The following is a 15,130-nucleotide window of genomic DNA, read 5'->3' as shown; positions in this document are numbered from 1 at the left end:
TATTGAGAGGGGCACCTACAGAACTCACACTGGATAGGGGTTTCTTTCACTGATAGAATGGGGTAGACAAGAAAATAGTTCTTGTTAATGAAGTACAAATACACCAAATATCAAGTTAAAGCTCCTGGCTTTAATACCTCTCAAAATTGGAAAGAAACAAAGCACAGAAAAATACAATGAATAAATTCACCTTATGCCTCGCCCATTTTGTGTTAGAAATGGGATTGTGATCCGGATTCGGATTGGGTTTGATTCTGATTTTGATTCCCTATCGATTTGGATTCTATGTTTTTGTTATATTACTTCAAACCCTGCGAACAGAAGTGTGCGTGTAATCATGGGACGAAACGGTGTGCATTGCCCTGTGATACTTGTTTACTACTCCAGAAGGACCATTGGAATCTACCAGGTGTGCTTGTGATTTACATAACAAAGGAAGTTTACGATCTACTGATTTGCCTATACGAGACAGTATTGGCAAGACCACATTCTGATTGGCTTATGTGGAAACCCAGGTAGTTCCCCCGAATCTGGGCCATTTATGCCTATAATGCGGACAGTTGGGGACAATCATTTCAACTGTGTGCCCAGTGTGTAGCTGCTGTGATATTGTAAGACAAGTGATACAGACTGAAACCATAATTCTGTGAGACTTGTATGAACTGCTCTGCAATCTCCTGCTTTCAGGGGTGCCTTCCAGATTAACAGCGTTCCTCTGCAAGCAAGACTCCTGTATGTCTTCGTTGTTGTGTTGCAGAAGCCATTGGCTGTCATCAATTTCCACAATCAATTTCCCTAAGCAATCCCCTATTTTAGTGAATTTATTCATTGTATTTTCTGTGCTTTGTTTCTTGTAATTGGCAGTGGCAGTGAAAGAAATCCCTGTCCAATGTGAGTTCTTTGGGTGCCCATCTCAATAGCATTAAGCAGGCATTACACTTTGACAGAGTTATATACACTAGACTTTATGTGTTAATAAACACGACCTGTGCGATTTTAAAAACTCAAGGTAATGAAACAGTGTCTGGTACTACATTTCGAAAAGGAAAGTAGGTGGGGTGAACTTTTTTGTAAAAATAAGGCAGTTGCATTTATTTTTCTTTTACTAACACATGCGCATTAACACGTGTTTACACGCTAAAACACGTTCACTTCGAAGCCATCACATTACATTCGGGAAATTGTATTGGGCAACTTTAAAACAAGTCACGAAGATTGCGCATCTCAAATCCCTATCGACATGAAGGCGGTGTCTCCAAACTACACATGCCCGGCCAAGCGTGTAGCCGAAACAATGTGTGTACACTTTAAAGACACGTTCTGACCAGCAAATCCGCACGCCCGCGTTCCCGTTGCTGTATTATTGGGAGACATATCAACCACTCAGGAATTTATTTTTTTGTTGAGCAATATTTGACTATGCACACATTATATAGCCATTAACTGATCGCTTAAAGCATTTTTAGACTTGTTTTTCCAAAGTTATTGGGATTTTTTGAGCATTATATAAACATTGAGCATTATTTCAGCATTACAATATACGGAAAACTATCCCTTAGTTACGGCTTGGTATGCTTATAACTCCGAGCTGCAAGTCACAATCTATTCAGACACGTGGTTATTTATCCCAAACTAAAAAGTATTGTCCCCCTAATACAGTTATCAGGTTTTCAAATGTAATGATGACATACAGTTAGGCAGGCAGTTAATATGCTTCCGCATTCCATACGTATTTATTACTTGCTAAATAACAGAGGAAACGCACACGCAAATTATTATTTCAGAAACTTGTTGAGGAAATTTTAAAACGAATTATTCAAATGTTTAGCCGTAAAATCATCTACACGATAAATGTTTTCGCTTCACGCTATAATATAAGTTGAAGTATTCGGTAACAGGCGAGTGTACGTGTCGAGAAGGCTTTCTACACAGGTACACGTATTAATATGTCAATGACTGTGTAAAGTGATTTGCCACACACTCAGTTATAATGTCTTTTCAGACACTCGCTGATTAAATTGTAAAACAATTATTTAAAGGGTGGTGGTTGTCACGCCGCGTCCTGCTCGATATGGGACTCATAGCGACGTATACAACACGTGTAAAATGCATTGTTTGTTTGCACATGCACAGGTACATGTAATAAAAGGCCAATAATTGTGTTAAGTGTTCGTTCGACCTTTTTAATATTTTTATCTACCCAATTTATCACATAGCAGTGGTTTATTGCAGTATCAATCAAACATACTTCTAGCTTTGCTGGTCCCTCTTCACCAATCTGATTGCAGGATTCGTGAGTGAAGTGACAGAAGTGCATATGGAAAACAATGTAATTATAATTTTGCATAAAATATTTTTTGTAAAATGTTTATGACCACTACACATGTAATAATGTCTCAACCAGGAATTTAATAATGCAATTATTATCACAGAATTTTGACATTGTTTTCACAATAAACGCGTACGGTAATGGAAAGTGTTTAATATCACTATGAAAATTACGTTCACTACATTCACTTAAAACACAATTCAAAGATACATTTTGGATAGGGTTTATATACAAATATATCGAATAATGCGTTTTGTGATCAATCACTTTCAATATATAGTACGCATTTCTCAATGACAACGATCTGAGTTTTCAGACTACACGAATGTTAATCTTAGCCGACGTTATTAAGCTTATGCAGTTCGATTCGTGTTAATGATATTAAGCATTTTTTTGTATTCACACTACATGTTCGTTCCATTAATATTAACTTTTTAAAACCCATCTGAATATTAAGAAAATGACGCGATACAGACGACTTTGCTAATATTAATTTAGTCTCGTGATACGGATTGTTGTATCTTCATCAACAATGTCTGAACTTTTTCTAGCAAATTTCTATTGAAAATGCTTCTTTAAAATAATAATTTTCAATTGAGTTTTCATTAGTTCCACTGTACTATTCGGATAAAAAGTAAAGACACATTTTTTTTATTTATTTATTTATTTATTTATTTAATAATAAGATATTTAATAATAATTTTCTGAACTCGTTCGATATGTTTTGTGTCATGGGTTCTAAACACTAGATTATTTTAACAGTAATCTAAACAACTAATAACATTCAATAATTATTCATACCTCTCTAATTTGTATTGTCGAAAATATGAAACAAATCATCACACATCGTGGCTTACGATAAGTTGTTGTGTACGGGCTTCAAACAACAGATTCTAAATAATTTATAATCAATAACAATAACAAGTTCAAAGATATTAAAGTGTTAACTTAAGATAGAGATGCAGGTTCGTGGGCACTTGGGTGTGAATTTTATTTTTTTTTGCTTTTCATTATCCAAACAGACTTGGCTATAGACTGTTAAAATTTTGTAGCATTGTGAATAGTGGAACATACTCAAAAAACGATTTTAAAATATAGATAACAGGTGCAAACATTCTCTCTTTTAAATGCTTAGCAAGATTTAGCAAGGCCGTGCATAAATAATAATAAAAAAAACATGGTGAATAAAAGAAATGACGGAATCTCCATATTATGCACTATATTTAACTTTTAACAAAACGATAATACATTTAAATTTTGAACTGTTACAGCCATTTTAATTATGAGCATTAGCAACCTTCTTACTGAGTGAATTGTTATGCAAATTAGCAATTATCTCAGCTTCTTTTTAGTGCAAACCCCAGAACTTTAAAAAAATAGCTTCTAGACGCTTTGACCTTTTGTTTTGATTTTTTTTACAAACGATTGACAATGTGTTTCTCTTCAAAACGCCGTCGGGGCATTGGTTTTGGTTGAACAGTGTTACAACAATCGTACAGACAACTAGCCAGGGTGTTAATATATGCATAAACTTGAAGTAGTGAAATTTGAGCTGCTGCCCTGCAAAATTGACTGGTAGACAGTTTTCAAGACGACACTTTCTTCATAGTAAACAGATGTACCCATGAACCAATTTTGACAGGAAACAGAAGCATGGTTTAGAAGCTAATTTTTTTTAAATCGCTTTTGACCAAAAAAGCACATTTTTGTGCATATTTCAAACTACAGTGTCCATAACAAAATAATACTAACCAAATTTTAAAATTCATACAATACGCTTTCCGAAAATATATAGTTTTGTGGACAAGGGAATCATCTTGCTCTCCTAATTAACTAATTAAAATACCTGTCAGGTAAACTGCATCTCTACCTTAAGAACAATGTTTTTCTGGTTGCTTAACAAAGTCCAGATTTGTCAGTTGTGTAGTATAGTAAAGTTAAATCAATAACAATATCACACAAATCGAGTGAAAATATAAAATACCGATTCATATATAGATATACAGATTATTACATTAATCAGTGAGTGGTTATTACAAATGTGACATTTCTAAGTATTAAATACAACGTTGTAATAATTTACATTCAATAGTAAAGGGTTATACAGAGTAACTACATCCTGTTTAATTGATAATTACATTTTAAATTCAGATATAGTTGTTTCGCCAACGTACTATTGATTTATCAGGTTTCAAAATATAATGATGACATACAGTTAGCCAGGTCGTTAAATATGCTTCCTAAATTAGCGTGATACTTTGAATTATAATCCTGCAAATGTTGCAACGAGCTCGAGAGTTGAAAGAATAAATTTGCAGCAGTAACGTGCGAGGACGATGACATAGGGGAACGCAGTGACATTTTTGGACTTATGGGGTGAAACGAAAGAGGCATAAGAAGATTCGTTGACATAGAGGAACATGAAGGGTCTCATTGTGATATGGTAAATCTCGATTACCATCTTATTATTGTTCAATATCGTGGATTGTACAAATTAGTGTAAACTACGTTGGCCGTTGGCCGTGTGTGTATAGTAAAAAGCCAAGGTATAAGTTTCACGACAGAAATGTTTCCGTAGAAAGAAAATATACAATTGAAACTTAACTTGAAGGAAAATGCCACCATGTGGTGAGACATTCCTTATGTCGTGATGTCAGTCTTATACACCTGTGTTATCATAAGACATTTGCAACTCTCTGGGTTGTTTAGGGGCAATTATCGATTTTTGCCGTGTGTAGAAAAACTTAGCAAATACAAGGACACCTATACAAATCAGTGCCAATATTAACGCCCCTCCAACCGACGCCGCAACGATGACTGGTGTTGATAAAGATTCCGATCCCGATCCAGTCGGAGCTATAACGTCCACGTCATCTTCAGTACTCATAACGAAATTGCCTTCTGTAGTAGGAGCATAGCTTTCTGTTGTAAAATCATCGTCGCTTAGTGTTGCAACCACTATGGCCGTTGATATAATATTGGAAGGAGCAGCTGTATTATTAGCAACGTCGAATGCACGGATTGCAAAAAAATATGTTATGTTTTCATGGGTAGCTGGAAGTTGTACAGTCGCTGTTTCCGTCTTACCGAATAGACTTGGCGAAGATAGGTTGCCTTCGATGGTATGGTTATTAGTTAACTTTTCCCCGGTCATGAACTCATGTGAAAACGTGGTGAAGTTTCTACTGTATCTTAGGTCATAACCATCAGCTGAAATAGCAACATACATTTCCATTATGGTTTGGTTCACAACAGTACAGAAGAATGCGGATCTGTACCAATTTCCGTGGCATTTCGCCCATACCGTAGGTTTGAATGATTTATATTACATTCATCGGTAACATCACTTGCCAAGAATGTTTAAGTGTGTGTTTCCAATCCAAAACACATTTCCACGATATCACAAATCACAAGTGTGTGGATATTTACCTGCTCCTTTGTCTAAATCATTGCCAGGTGCCGTCCATTCTAATTTAACAGTCTGGTCATCATACGATGTCTCAGTGACTCGTAGATCGGTAATTCTCGATGGTGGGAATTCATCATCATCACTGACAGTTACTGGAGCTTGGATTGCACCACCAGTATCCACACGATCGAAATCATCAATAGGGACCGTAATATTGCTTTCTTCTTTTGGTCCAGCTATAAACAAATATAATACATTTGTTGAGCTGCAAAATAATATCTCTTAAAAAGTCATTTAGATAAAAAGGGAAAACTTGTTCGAAGTGAAAATGTATCAAAAACATACCATAAATAGTTGTTTTAAACCGGGTCTTACATCCCGGGCATATATCACGGTGTTACATCGCATTACACTAACTCTTGTTTCACTTTGAAGTGTGGTACAATACTTACGTGGTCGTATTGAAAGAGCCTGCCCTGTATTCGATGTTGAAATTGGTATAGATACCAACCCATCCCGAGCTTCAACTTTTATTTTTACATTATACCTGCAATTAGGACAAGTAGCCGTGACGAACTCGAGGAATAGTCCGGAGTATACACCATCATTCCTTGTAGAGTCAATACCTTTGAAGCGAACAAAAATACAAATTTTCAGAAATAATGATATATTTGAAGATATATACGTAATAAACCGCTATGTAGAAATTGTACTAGACATAGAAACGTTACAGTACCTGCTCCATTGTCAAGTAGTTGTACTTGCACTGATGCATGGGGCGTTGGTCTCTCCACTGTTGCGATCACATTAGCGTGCAATATAGGACTGTAACCCTGGGTAACTTGTACATATATAGCAGCCTTGGGTGGTGTCTCTGTGATGACCACGTCACTTAGCCTGGAAAAAATATGTATTGGTTCCACGCCGTCTCTAGCTTCTGACTGTACCGCCAATTCGACCGTCTGTGATTGGTTCGAAGTTATGTTGTAAGACCACGTTCCAGGCTATAATGAGGAAAACAACATTTATTCGCGCATATCGATGATAACAGTTATTATTATAACACCATTTTGTTTCTTATATTAGGTTATAGTATTTAGATAAATATAAATACACATCCAACCATAAATTTGTTAATGAAAGTAGTATAGAAATATTAACAAATAACATTACGAAATTATTATTAAGCAATACTGGATTTGAAAACACAATCCAAGGAAAATTTTTTGCCATTCTAAGAAGGCGTGCACATCATTACGCAACACTAAGTCGGCTTGAAATATAGCATAATGAACTCTGGTGTACAGTGACTATATCGATGTGCAAACCGAATATCTAGCGTTAAATACAGTGGTGTTTCCAGGTTATAAAATCTTCGTGAACCTTGCAATAAAAAAAGTTCGAGCCGAATTAAGATTATACGTCATCGGTGATATAAGACATTGGCATATAATTTAGTCAGTTTCCTATATGATATAATGTTGTATTATCTACAATAAGAAATTCTCACGCATAACATGCTCAGTAGTGCATTTTAAATCATTTTAAATCAGTTCAACTGCCTTAATTGTATATACAGAAAGACATATAAACCAATTTTGTATCTAACGACCGATGGATCTATGTTTTTCGTTATTAAATTTCCAGTAGTTTCCAATAAATCAAACATCACGATTTTCTAATTAGAAACCCCTATAAATGAAATCATACCATAGCTAATCCAGTAATTGTTAACACAACTAATTTTCTATCAACATCACTTGTATAATCCGATGAGGTGTCATCGATAACATTTCCATCTGGTTTTGTAAGGGTGACATAAATTGATGAGGTTGACCATAAGAAAGAAAATACAGTATTTTTCCCAATCGTCGAATCAATGTTCAAAGAGCTTGTGTATATTCCACCACCAATTATCTCAGCTTTAATTGAATCTATCTGTTGTTAAAATAAAACGTAAGTTTATATGAAATGCATTAAACAACATTAGTATTACGCCTTGTGTCATGTAATAAGATGGTAAGCTATGGTTCCGAGATATAACTGTTTCTAGACATGAAACTAAATAACCATATTTTAAATATTACACAAATTACGTTATTAATCGAAAGCAATAAGTAGCAAGTTACAGATAATACACACCTGAAGTGGGACAGACTGACTTCCTCCAAGTCGAGTTGTAATAGTTGCAGTTATTCCATCGTTTAAACTAGTAGACTCCCGGTTTTCAGGTTCCCAGTAAGCTATTCCACGTGTATCAAGTGATAAATCGGTCATATCCTCCGCATTACCGCTAAGCGCAACAGTATCAACAACAACACCTTTGCTGATCAAATCTGGTTTCATGGTATTGATGTAAGGCGAAACATTTTCTTGTCCGTCACTTATGAGTAACAAAATACCACCTCTAGCACTTTGTCCATTTGACTCCAAAACCTGCAGTGGTAGAAACATTATTCATTCAGTGTATACCCGTATACTACACGCAATGTTGTGGTGACGTATTGAGTGTGCGCTTTTCTCAGACTACGAGTCCTAAAATACGTACGTCTAGCGCGTACATGCACAGCAGTGGGATTTTTAAAAACGGTCGAATGTGTGGCATATCATCATGTCTCGATATAATGTGATTATTACCTGTATTCCGCTCAGTAGCCCGCATCCAATGCATGTAGCGCCGCTGGTATATGACGGAATTAGACTTACTAAATACTCTCGTGTGGTCAATGACGTAATTTCTGTTAGATTTGACTTGACAGTTGCTAGCGAATCAAACTCGACTATTCCAACGAAATGTCCATCAGGAACAACGTGCCTAATGAACTTGGTAGCAAGTGATTCCAAAATACCAATTCGATTATTCTGTAATGAACGGAGTCAAGATACCATTCATTAACCAAGATTAAAAAATATTCAGCCATATTGTAGTGAGTAGTATAACTATTAATATTATTATTTCAAATAAAATGATAACTAATACTATATCGTTATTACTCACATAACTCATACTACCGGAAATATCGAGCACAAATACAATTCGTAGTGGGGAGGTTTTTACAATAATAAAGTCTGGTGTTGTGTCCAATACATAACGTGGTGGATTATTGCCATCAATAAAGTCAGGTGACTGTGACATAACATCCCATGCACTCTTTTGAGAACATTTGATGTTTTGTTGATTTGGTGCCATGCTGTTGTGTAAAGAAAATGGGTCGCCACTGGCGTTGCTATGGCAGAAATCTGTGACCTGTAACAAGAGAATGAATTCTTGTTTTACATTCATTAATTATTAACAGGTACATCTCTCAAATATAGGAAGAGTTAGTTGCATGCTTGACATACTTATTGTAGGAGACAGAATACTTTCGTATAGCTGACAAGAAAGCACACCCTGATAGCACACGAGAGCACAGTATCCCTACTGATATATTCTCTCTCATTTCTCCAACACGAAGGAGTCAATGCTAAAATACAGTTTTATAATAATAATCGAATTTGTGTACGTGGTCAGAATTTGATTACAATCGAAAACAGGGATTTGAACGTATGTCACTTAAATTGATTTTTAATAGAACGAGGTGTTTTACTTGAAAAATGCGAGCGTGAAACAGTTTTAAAAATGAATCGATGCACTGTCTATTGTTTGTAAAAAACAAAACAAAACAGCACACCACAGGAATTGAAGTTTCATAACTGATTAAACAAACTTAAATATCTACAGTGTACAGTGATTTTACTAATTCTAGTGAACCTAAACATCTGAAAAACTCACAAATGAATTTACTTACAGTGTCCAAGAAATTCATGTGCATATACGAGCCTGTTGCCTTTTGCTTATTTACATCAAGTTCAGGGTAAAACCGACACCATTTATTTGGCAAAACTCCATTTTCTGGTTTACGATTGCATCTTTTACCATTTCTCCAATTCAATGCTATCCCCGACACATGTCTAGAACATCTCGTTGGTTCAACATGTCTGTTTTCGTTCAAGTAAAAGTGACTTCTGTCATCGGTGGCATACTCGTCAAACAATCCCCAGCGTAAATGTCCCCACTCGTGAACAAGTACTTTACCTAAACCGACAAAATGTTAGAAAACACGAATGAACACACCCTTCCTGCATACTTTAGTCGTCTTTATATAGTCTGTTGACCAAGACACTTACAAAAAGATGTCGTTATATTGCGATGAACTATTTATTAATGATGAATTCAGTGCATGACATAGTTACGTATATGTAGTTATTTAGAAATGCCGGTATCTCGTTAAACGCCAGTGATCAATGAAGTAAGATTCAGCCTACTAGACACAGCATATTATGATGGACACAAAATACAATCAATATACCTGGATTCCCGTACGTGTACCACACCCAGTCAAAATCTGATAGAAACCTTTCAGTGAAATGTATGTACTCTCCTGCCTCGCCACATGGTGCAAACTGGTTGGTGTACGGACTGTCACCCCATTCAGCGTTCGGTTTGTCCACAATAATATTTGCACTGTTAAATATTTCTGATGTTGCTGAAATATTCGTAATAGCATCACTCCATGTCTTAGGTACCAAGATAGTTATTTCTTTCATGTAAGCCCGATTATGGGTTGCTTGGTACATTTCACGGGATGCATTGGTGAATAATTCCTATTTAAAAAAACAAAGAAGTCATGAGACCAGTTACATAATAATATTATCAGTACCAGTACCTAGTTTACCGGCATTTACCGTTACTAAACAAGCTTGAGGGATATTCTCATTAAAAATAAAAAAAATGTCTACTAACTAAATATATATATATATATAATACTTTACCTTCAAGTTTTCAATCAAATTAACATTTTCCGCCACATTTTCATTGATTGCGACAAGGATGCCTCTATATTCATTGTTTTCAAGGCGAATCTCTGAGCGAGGTAAAGCTGCCTTGATGCTATTCAGGTTCCAGGTAACGATGACAAAAAATGATACAAAATACCGTAGATAATGCATTGTTCTGTTCATTTCACAAACAGTTGCAAATGTATGAATAATTCCTGCTTCGGCGATCTCTTATATAGCACACACATATATACCGGGGTGTAACACCTATCCATGCACATTTTCAGTTTTATAATAGTATAAATATTTCAAATGAAAATGTAATATGTGTAAAAATACAAATTTCACGCTATTGTGAATAATAATTCAAGTCATCATCCATTCACTTGGATTTATGAATTATTCCTCTTGAAATAACAAGAAAGGCAAACTTGAGTGTGTCCCCTTAAACATTGCTAAATATCGCATTGCTAAATATAATGATTACGCATTACTGACACGTTTCCGCGTTCCAGACTTTATCACTTTCTAATTGTGAAGAATTAATAACGTAAGACTTCCGCGTTCCATCTTTGTTGAATACTTTTTAATAACAGGAACAATTGTGTAAGCCTATTCTTAGAGAAACATAATGATACATTTTAACTTTGTAAAACTTTGCACTCCTAGTCAAAGTTTCCAAATAAATAGTGAGAATATATTCGCAACTCATGCGATGAATAAGTCGCTATTTCAGGGGGGGGGGGTAATTTGTTTGTTGATCAATTTGTAAATGTCCATGTTAATATTATATATAGAAATTACCGTTTTTTGCATATTTTGACATGTTTTGAAAATGTTATTATCATTTACTAGCATTAAAGGGACATTTGAAAATTTTATGGGCAGTATTTCACCATCATTTTGTGAGGAGACGGCCACGATTCACGACCTAATATCGCTATAGACTAAAGCATTGTCATGAACGATGGGAGAAACAACTAACATTTCTTTTTACTTAGCGTAGCTTTGTACTATTTTGTGATAGATTTTCTGTAATTATGTTATCCTTTCTCCGTGTAACGTTATTGATTTCTGAAGGATTTTTATCTATGATTTTTTCCTGTGCGATTTTTTCCATTGTGCTTTTGTCCATTGGTCAACCCAAAAAAGTTTTTTTTCACACAATAAAATTATTTCTTTGATTATTCCCGAACGTTTCGGCGACGAATCAATTAATTGAGCCGTTGTTTCACGGAAATTAACTGAAAAATTGCAAATTAACTCGATATTCAAACAGCTGAGCTTCAATGGAAGCTATGCCCAATATAGTGGTTGAGGAAACGGATCTAGATGCAGCAGTATGGTTACAATAAAATTCAAGTATCCGAGTAAAGTAGTGGAGAGTGAATAAGATTTTACGATTTGGCTAAAGTAAACAAGTATACGTGCTGATATAGCAATTCGATAACTATTCAAGTGGCTACTTAATTCTCAGCTCGCGATAAAGAAGGCCCCCACCTCAGTAAAGACTTATGACTAAACCTAAGCTAAGCAAAAAAATGCTGACCGGATATTAAATCCACCACCTCATTTTCGCGATCTTTAATATTTTAAATGTAACATTAATTGTACGTGTTTGCACATTATTTCACACCGCATGCGCCACATATTTAGGTCACATAATTTGCGTACACGATGTCACTCGTTAGAACTGTCCAAATGTATACGTCTAATATGGGTTTTCAGCAATCTTGTATTTTGTTATTTACAGACTAAAGTCACATCATTACATGCACCCTTTACAAACTCATGTCGACAACCAGGAACTTGAATACAATGGGAAGCGACAATGGCGAGGTGGCTGACAGCACATCTCCATAAATCAGTGGACTAAGTCAGACAAATTCCGGCGTTTGTAACATAGATCTGTTTTAGCTTCGGTGACAAAGAACAATGAATACTCTTGCAATAGTATAGTGCAACTCGTTCTGACACTCGCATTTGACTCAATGATGAATAGTTTCCATAACACTATGGAGTAGCATTGTAATGTAGTCTCGTTAAATTTCAATTTGTTGATATGTTTACAGTGGAAACTGTATTATTTTATTTCTAATCAGCCAGTTATTGTTACATATGATTTATTAATACAATAATGTAATCTATATACAGGAAACATCGCATGTACGGTACACGTGATCGAGGCCGGTGAGCCCCTTTGCATAAATTATCATAATAAGCTGGAAAATGTAATGGTAAGAATAAAATATGCCGAGGAAATTATGTAAAATTAACAGCCACTAGTACAGAAGCAATCACATCTTAATCAGAAAATGTTTAGAACATAACAATTTAAGTGTTAAATCAACAGATCTTAATTTCCATGACCTTTAATTATAAAAGAATACTTTAATACAACTTTAATTTAATCACAGCTTGACCTAAAAGCTGAAAGAAGGTTAGTTATTAGGCGAAATAATCATTTGCTGATCAGTTCAGTTTTCAAATACAAACCACTGTCTCAATATCGTTTGATATTGATTGTCTTGTTGCATTTCAAACACATGCGCATATTGATTGATTTTCAACTCGTAATCAAATACCTACGAGAACTTTACGGACGACTCTTGTGAATTCAATAAGAGGAAGTATGTTGTTAGTACAGCGGCAGAACGTCAAGGAAGTACTTTTATTCGAATGTCATCCACAATCAAATTTGTTACATAGATTAAAAAGACTAAATCAGTGAAAGCATGACACATGAACAGCATGGTATACAGCCAATGAGCGATGTCAGGTGCTTAACAAAGAGCATATCTTACCGTATAAAATGTTGAGTCATAACCAAATGTGAAACACGAGGCCATGGACTGATCAAGTCTGTGTCACCAGATAATAACAAAGCTTACCAATTGGTAAACTATAACTTTAGAATACATAATTGAGGTACAAAAATGTTAATCACTTTGTACACTATTACTTGGTATAACATAAAAAAGTAACCATACTACAAACCCTCATGATCAATGTTATAGTAAACATCCATGGTATAATTAGTTTAAAATACAAAACACCTCCCATTGACCACTGTGAGCACAGTGGAGATGAATAATATCAATTCATTTGACTGCACTGAATTTAATCACCAAACCACATTTCGTTTGTATAATCACTCCAAATTCAATTGAAATATTCTCTTACGTTAGATTTCTCATAAACTGTATAAAATCCCGAAGCTCTTATGGTGCATTCAGGGGTCAGCGAACGATTTTTAATAGTTCGCGTTAAGTGGAAGTACAACTTCAAGAGTGCTGTTAATATTGACAGAGCAAACATGCGATGTTGACGAGGCCAATGTCCAACCTGAGTTGTTGGTTTTCGTTTATTGTGAGAAGCACGTAACGCGTTGACACTAGTATACACACAACACTGTAGTCGATTAGTTTAGTCGAATTGCACCGTCTGCAGATAAACAGCTTATTTGAGCTCAAACTGTAAAAGCAGTGGATTTTTATGTGTTAGGGATATACCTTCCATTGCATGCCCGTAGTCAGGATTCTGCTTGGGGGGGGGATACTCTCTGAGGGACCAATTTAGAAAATTGAACTTTCTGAAATGGCCTTATAAGTACCGGTTAATGATTGTGGTTTACAGGTTTATTCTGTAAGTGACGGGGAAATAGCATGGAATACATAGTTTCACCCTGGCCGTTAACCAAGGGGGCAAGCCGCGAGGGTACGACTAAGTTCCTTCTCAAGATAAGTGTGAATCTCGTCCATAGCCGGAGTACTAGGCAGTCGTAGAGACATTAGCATATCTTGTATGGAAGTGTGATTATGTATAATACACTGGAATGTCAACTCTGTGAGTTGAGAATATTTGTAAATACAAAAGTGATATTGCATAGTACCACGTATTGACATAGACAATTGAATTGTCCGGTAAATGCTAGTATGTCAAGGGCTCATATAATGGGTCGAAGCAATTGCTATGCGAGAAACTGTTTGAGAATATTTATCATAAGTGTCTTCAAAATTACATAAATAATATTGTTCGAAACATTGTGGTGACAACAGTTAAATGATTTACATTGAGCTCTATTAAAATGTTTAATATTATCTGCACATCAAAACCTATGCCTTTCATCTTTATAAATATTTATAAATTTCAATTCAGGTACGTCATTTGAACACGTTCCTATGTTATTCCACGAGTCGATAGAAACCTTTCGATTTAGTTTGTATTGTGAAATTTAGAAATACTTCATAAAACAAAATGAAATGAAATGTATGGGTTTGTTGTGTTGATCGTACTACTGTAGGTCATTTATTAATTGGTTAAACCAAAGAAAAATGACCTCATATAAGTTCACAAGTAAATCGTCAACAAGTATGCATTGTTACCGGGCATCATATGTACTTATCTCGTGAACCACAATTATAAAGATTATTGAAATACTGAATAATGCGAACGCAACTAAATCATATACTAGTACTAATAAAAAGATAATAATTTGAATACATAGAATTTAATGATTTATATGTAATATAGTATGTAAATATGATCGGCTATAAGTTTGTTTGGTTGAGACA

General features: G+C 35.2%; 1 protein-coding gene across 1 annotated transcript; it reads right to left on the bottom strand.

The window, feature by feature from the left end:
- Positions 1–4,988: 4,988 nt before the first annotated feature.
- On the bottom strand, positions 4,989–10,727 carry LOC100368166 (calcium-activated chloride channel regulator 1-like). The gene is made up of 11 exons (XM_085497423.1): positions 10,551–10,727; positions 10,088–10,382; positions 9,527–9,813; positions 8,737–8,985; positions 8,376–8,600; positions 7,881–8,174; positions 7,449–7,676; positions 6,475–6,742; positions 6,191–6,364; positions 5,759–5,974; positions 4,989–5,539 (listed from the first exon to the last, which is right to left on the bottom strand). Exons 1-11 carry the CDS (start codon positions 10,725–10,727, stop codon positions 4,989–4,991), a joined length of 2,964 nt encoding a protein of 987 aa, XP_085353549.1.
- Between the last annotated feature and the right edge of the window lie 4,403 nt (positions 10,728–15,130).

The sequence above is a fragment of the Saccoglossus kowalevskii genome, chromosome 3 (genome assembly GCF_978046115.1).
Source record: "Saccoglossus kowalevskii chromosome 3, keSacKowa6.1, whole genome shotgun sequence".
NCBI lineage: Eukaryota > Metazoa > Hemichordata > Enteropneusta > Harrimaniidae > Saccoglossus > Saccoglossus kowalevskii.
This window is presented reverse-complemented; position numbering and strand designations above follow the sequence as displayed.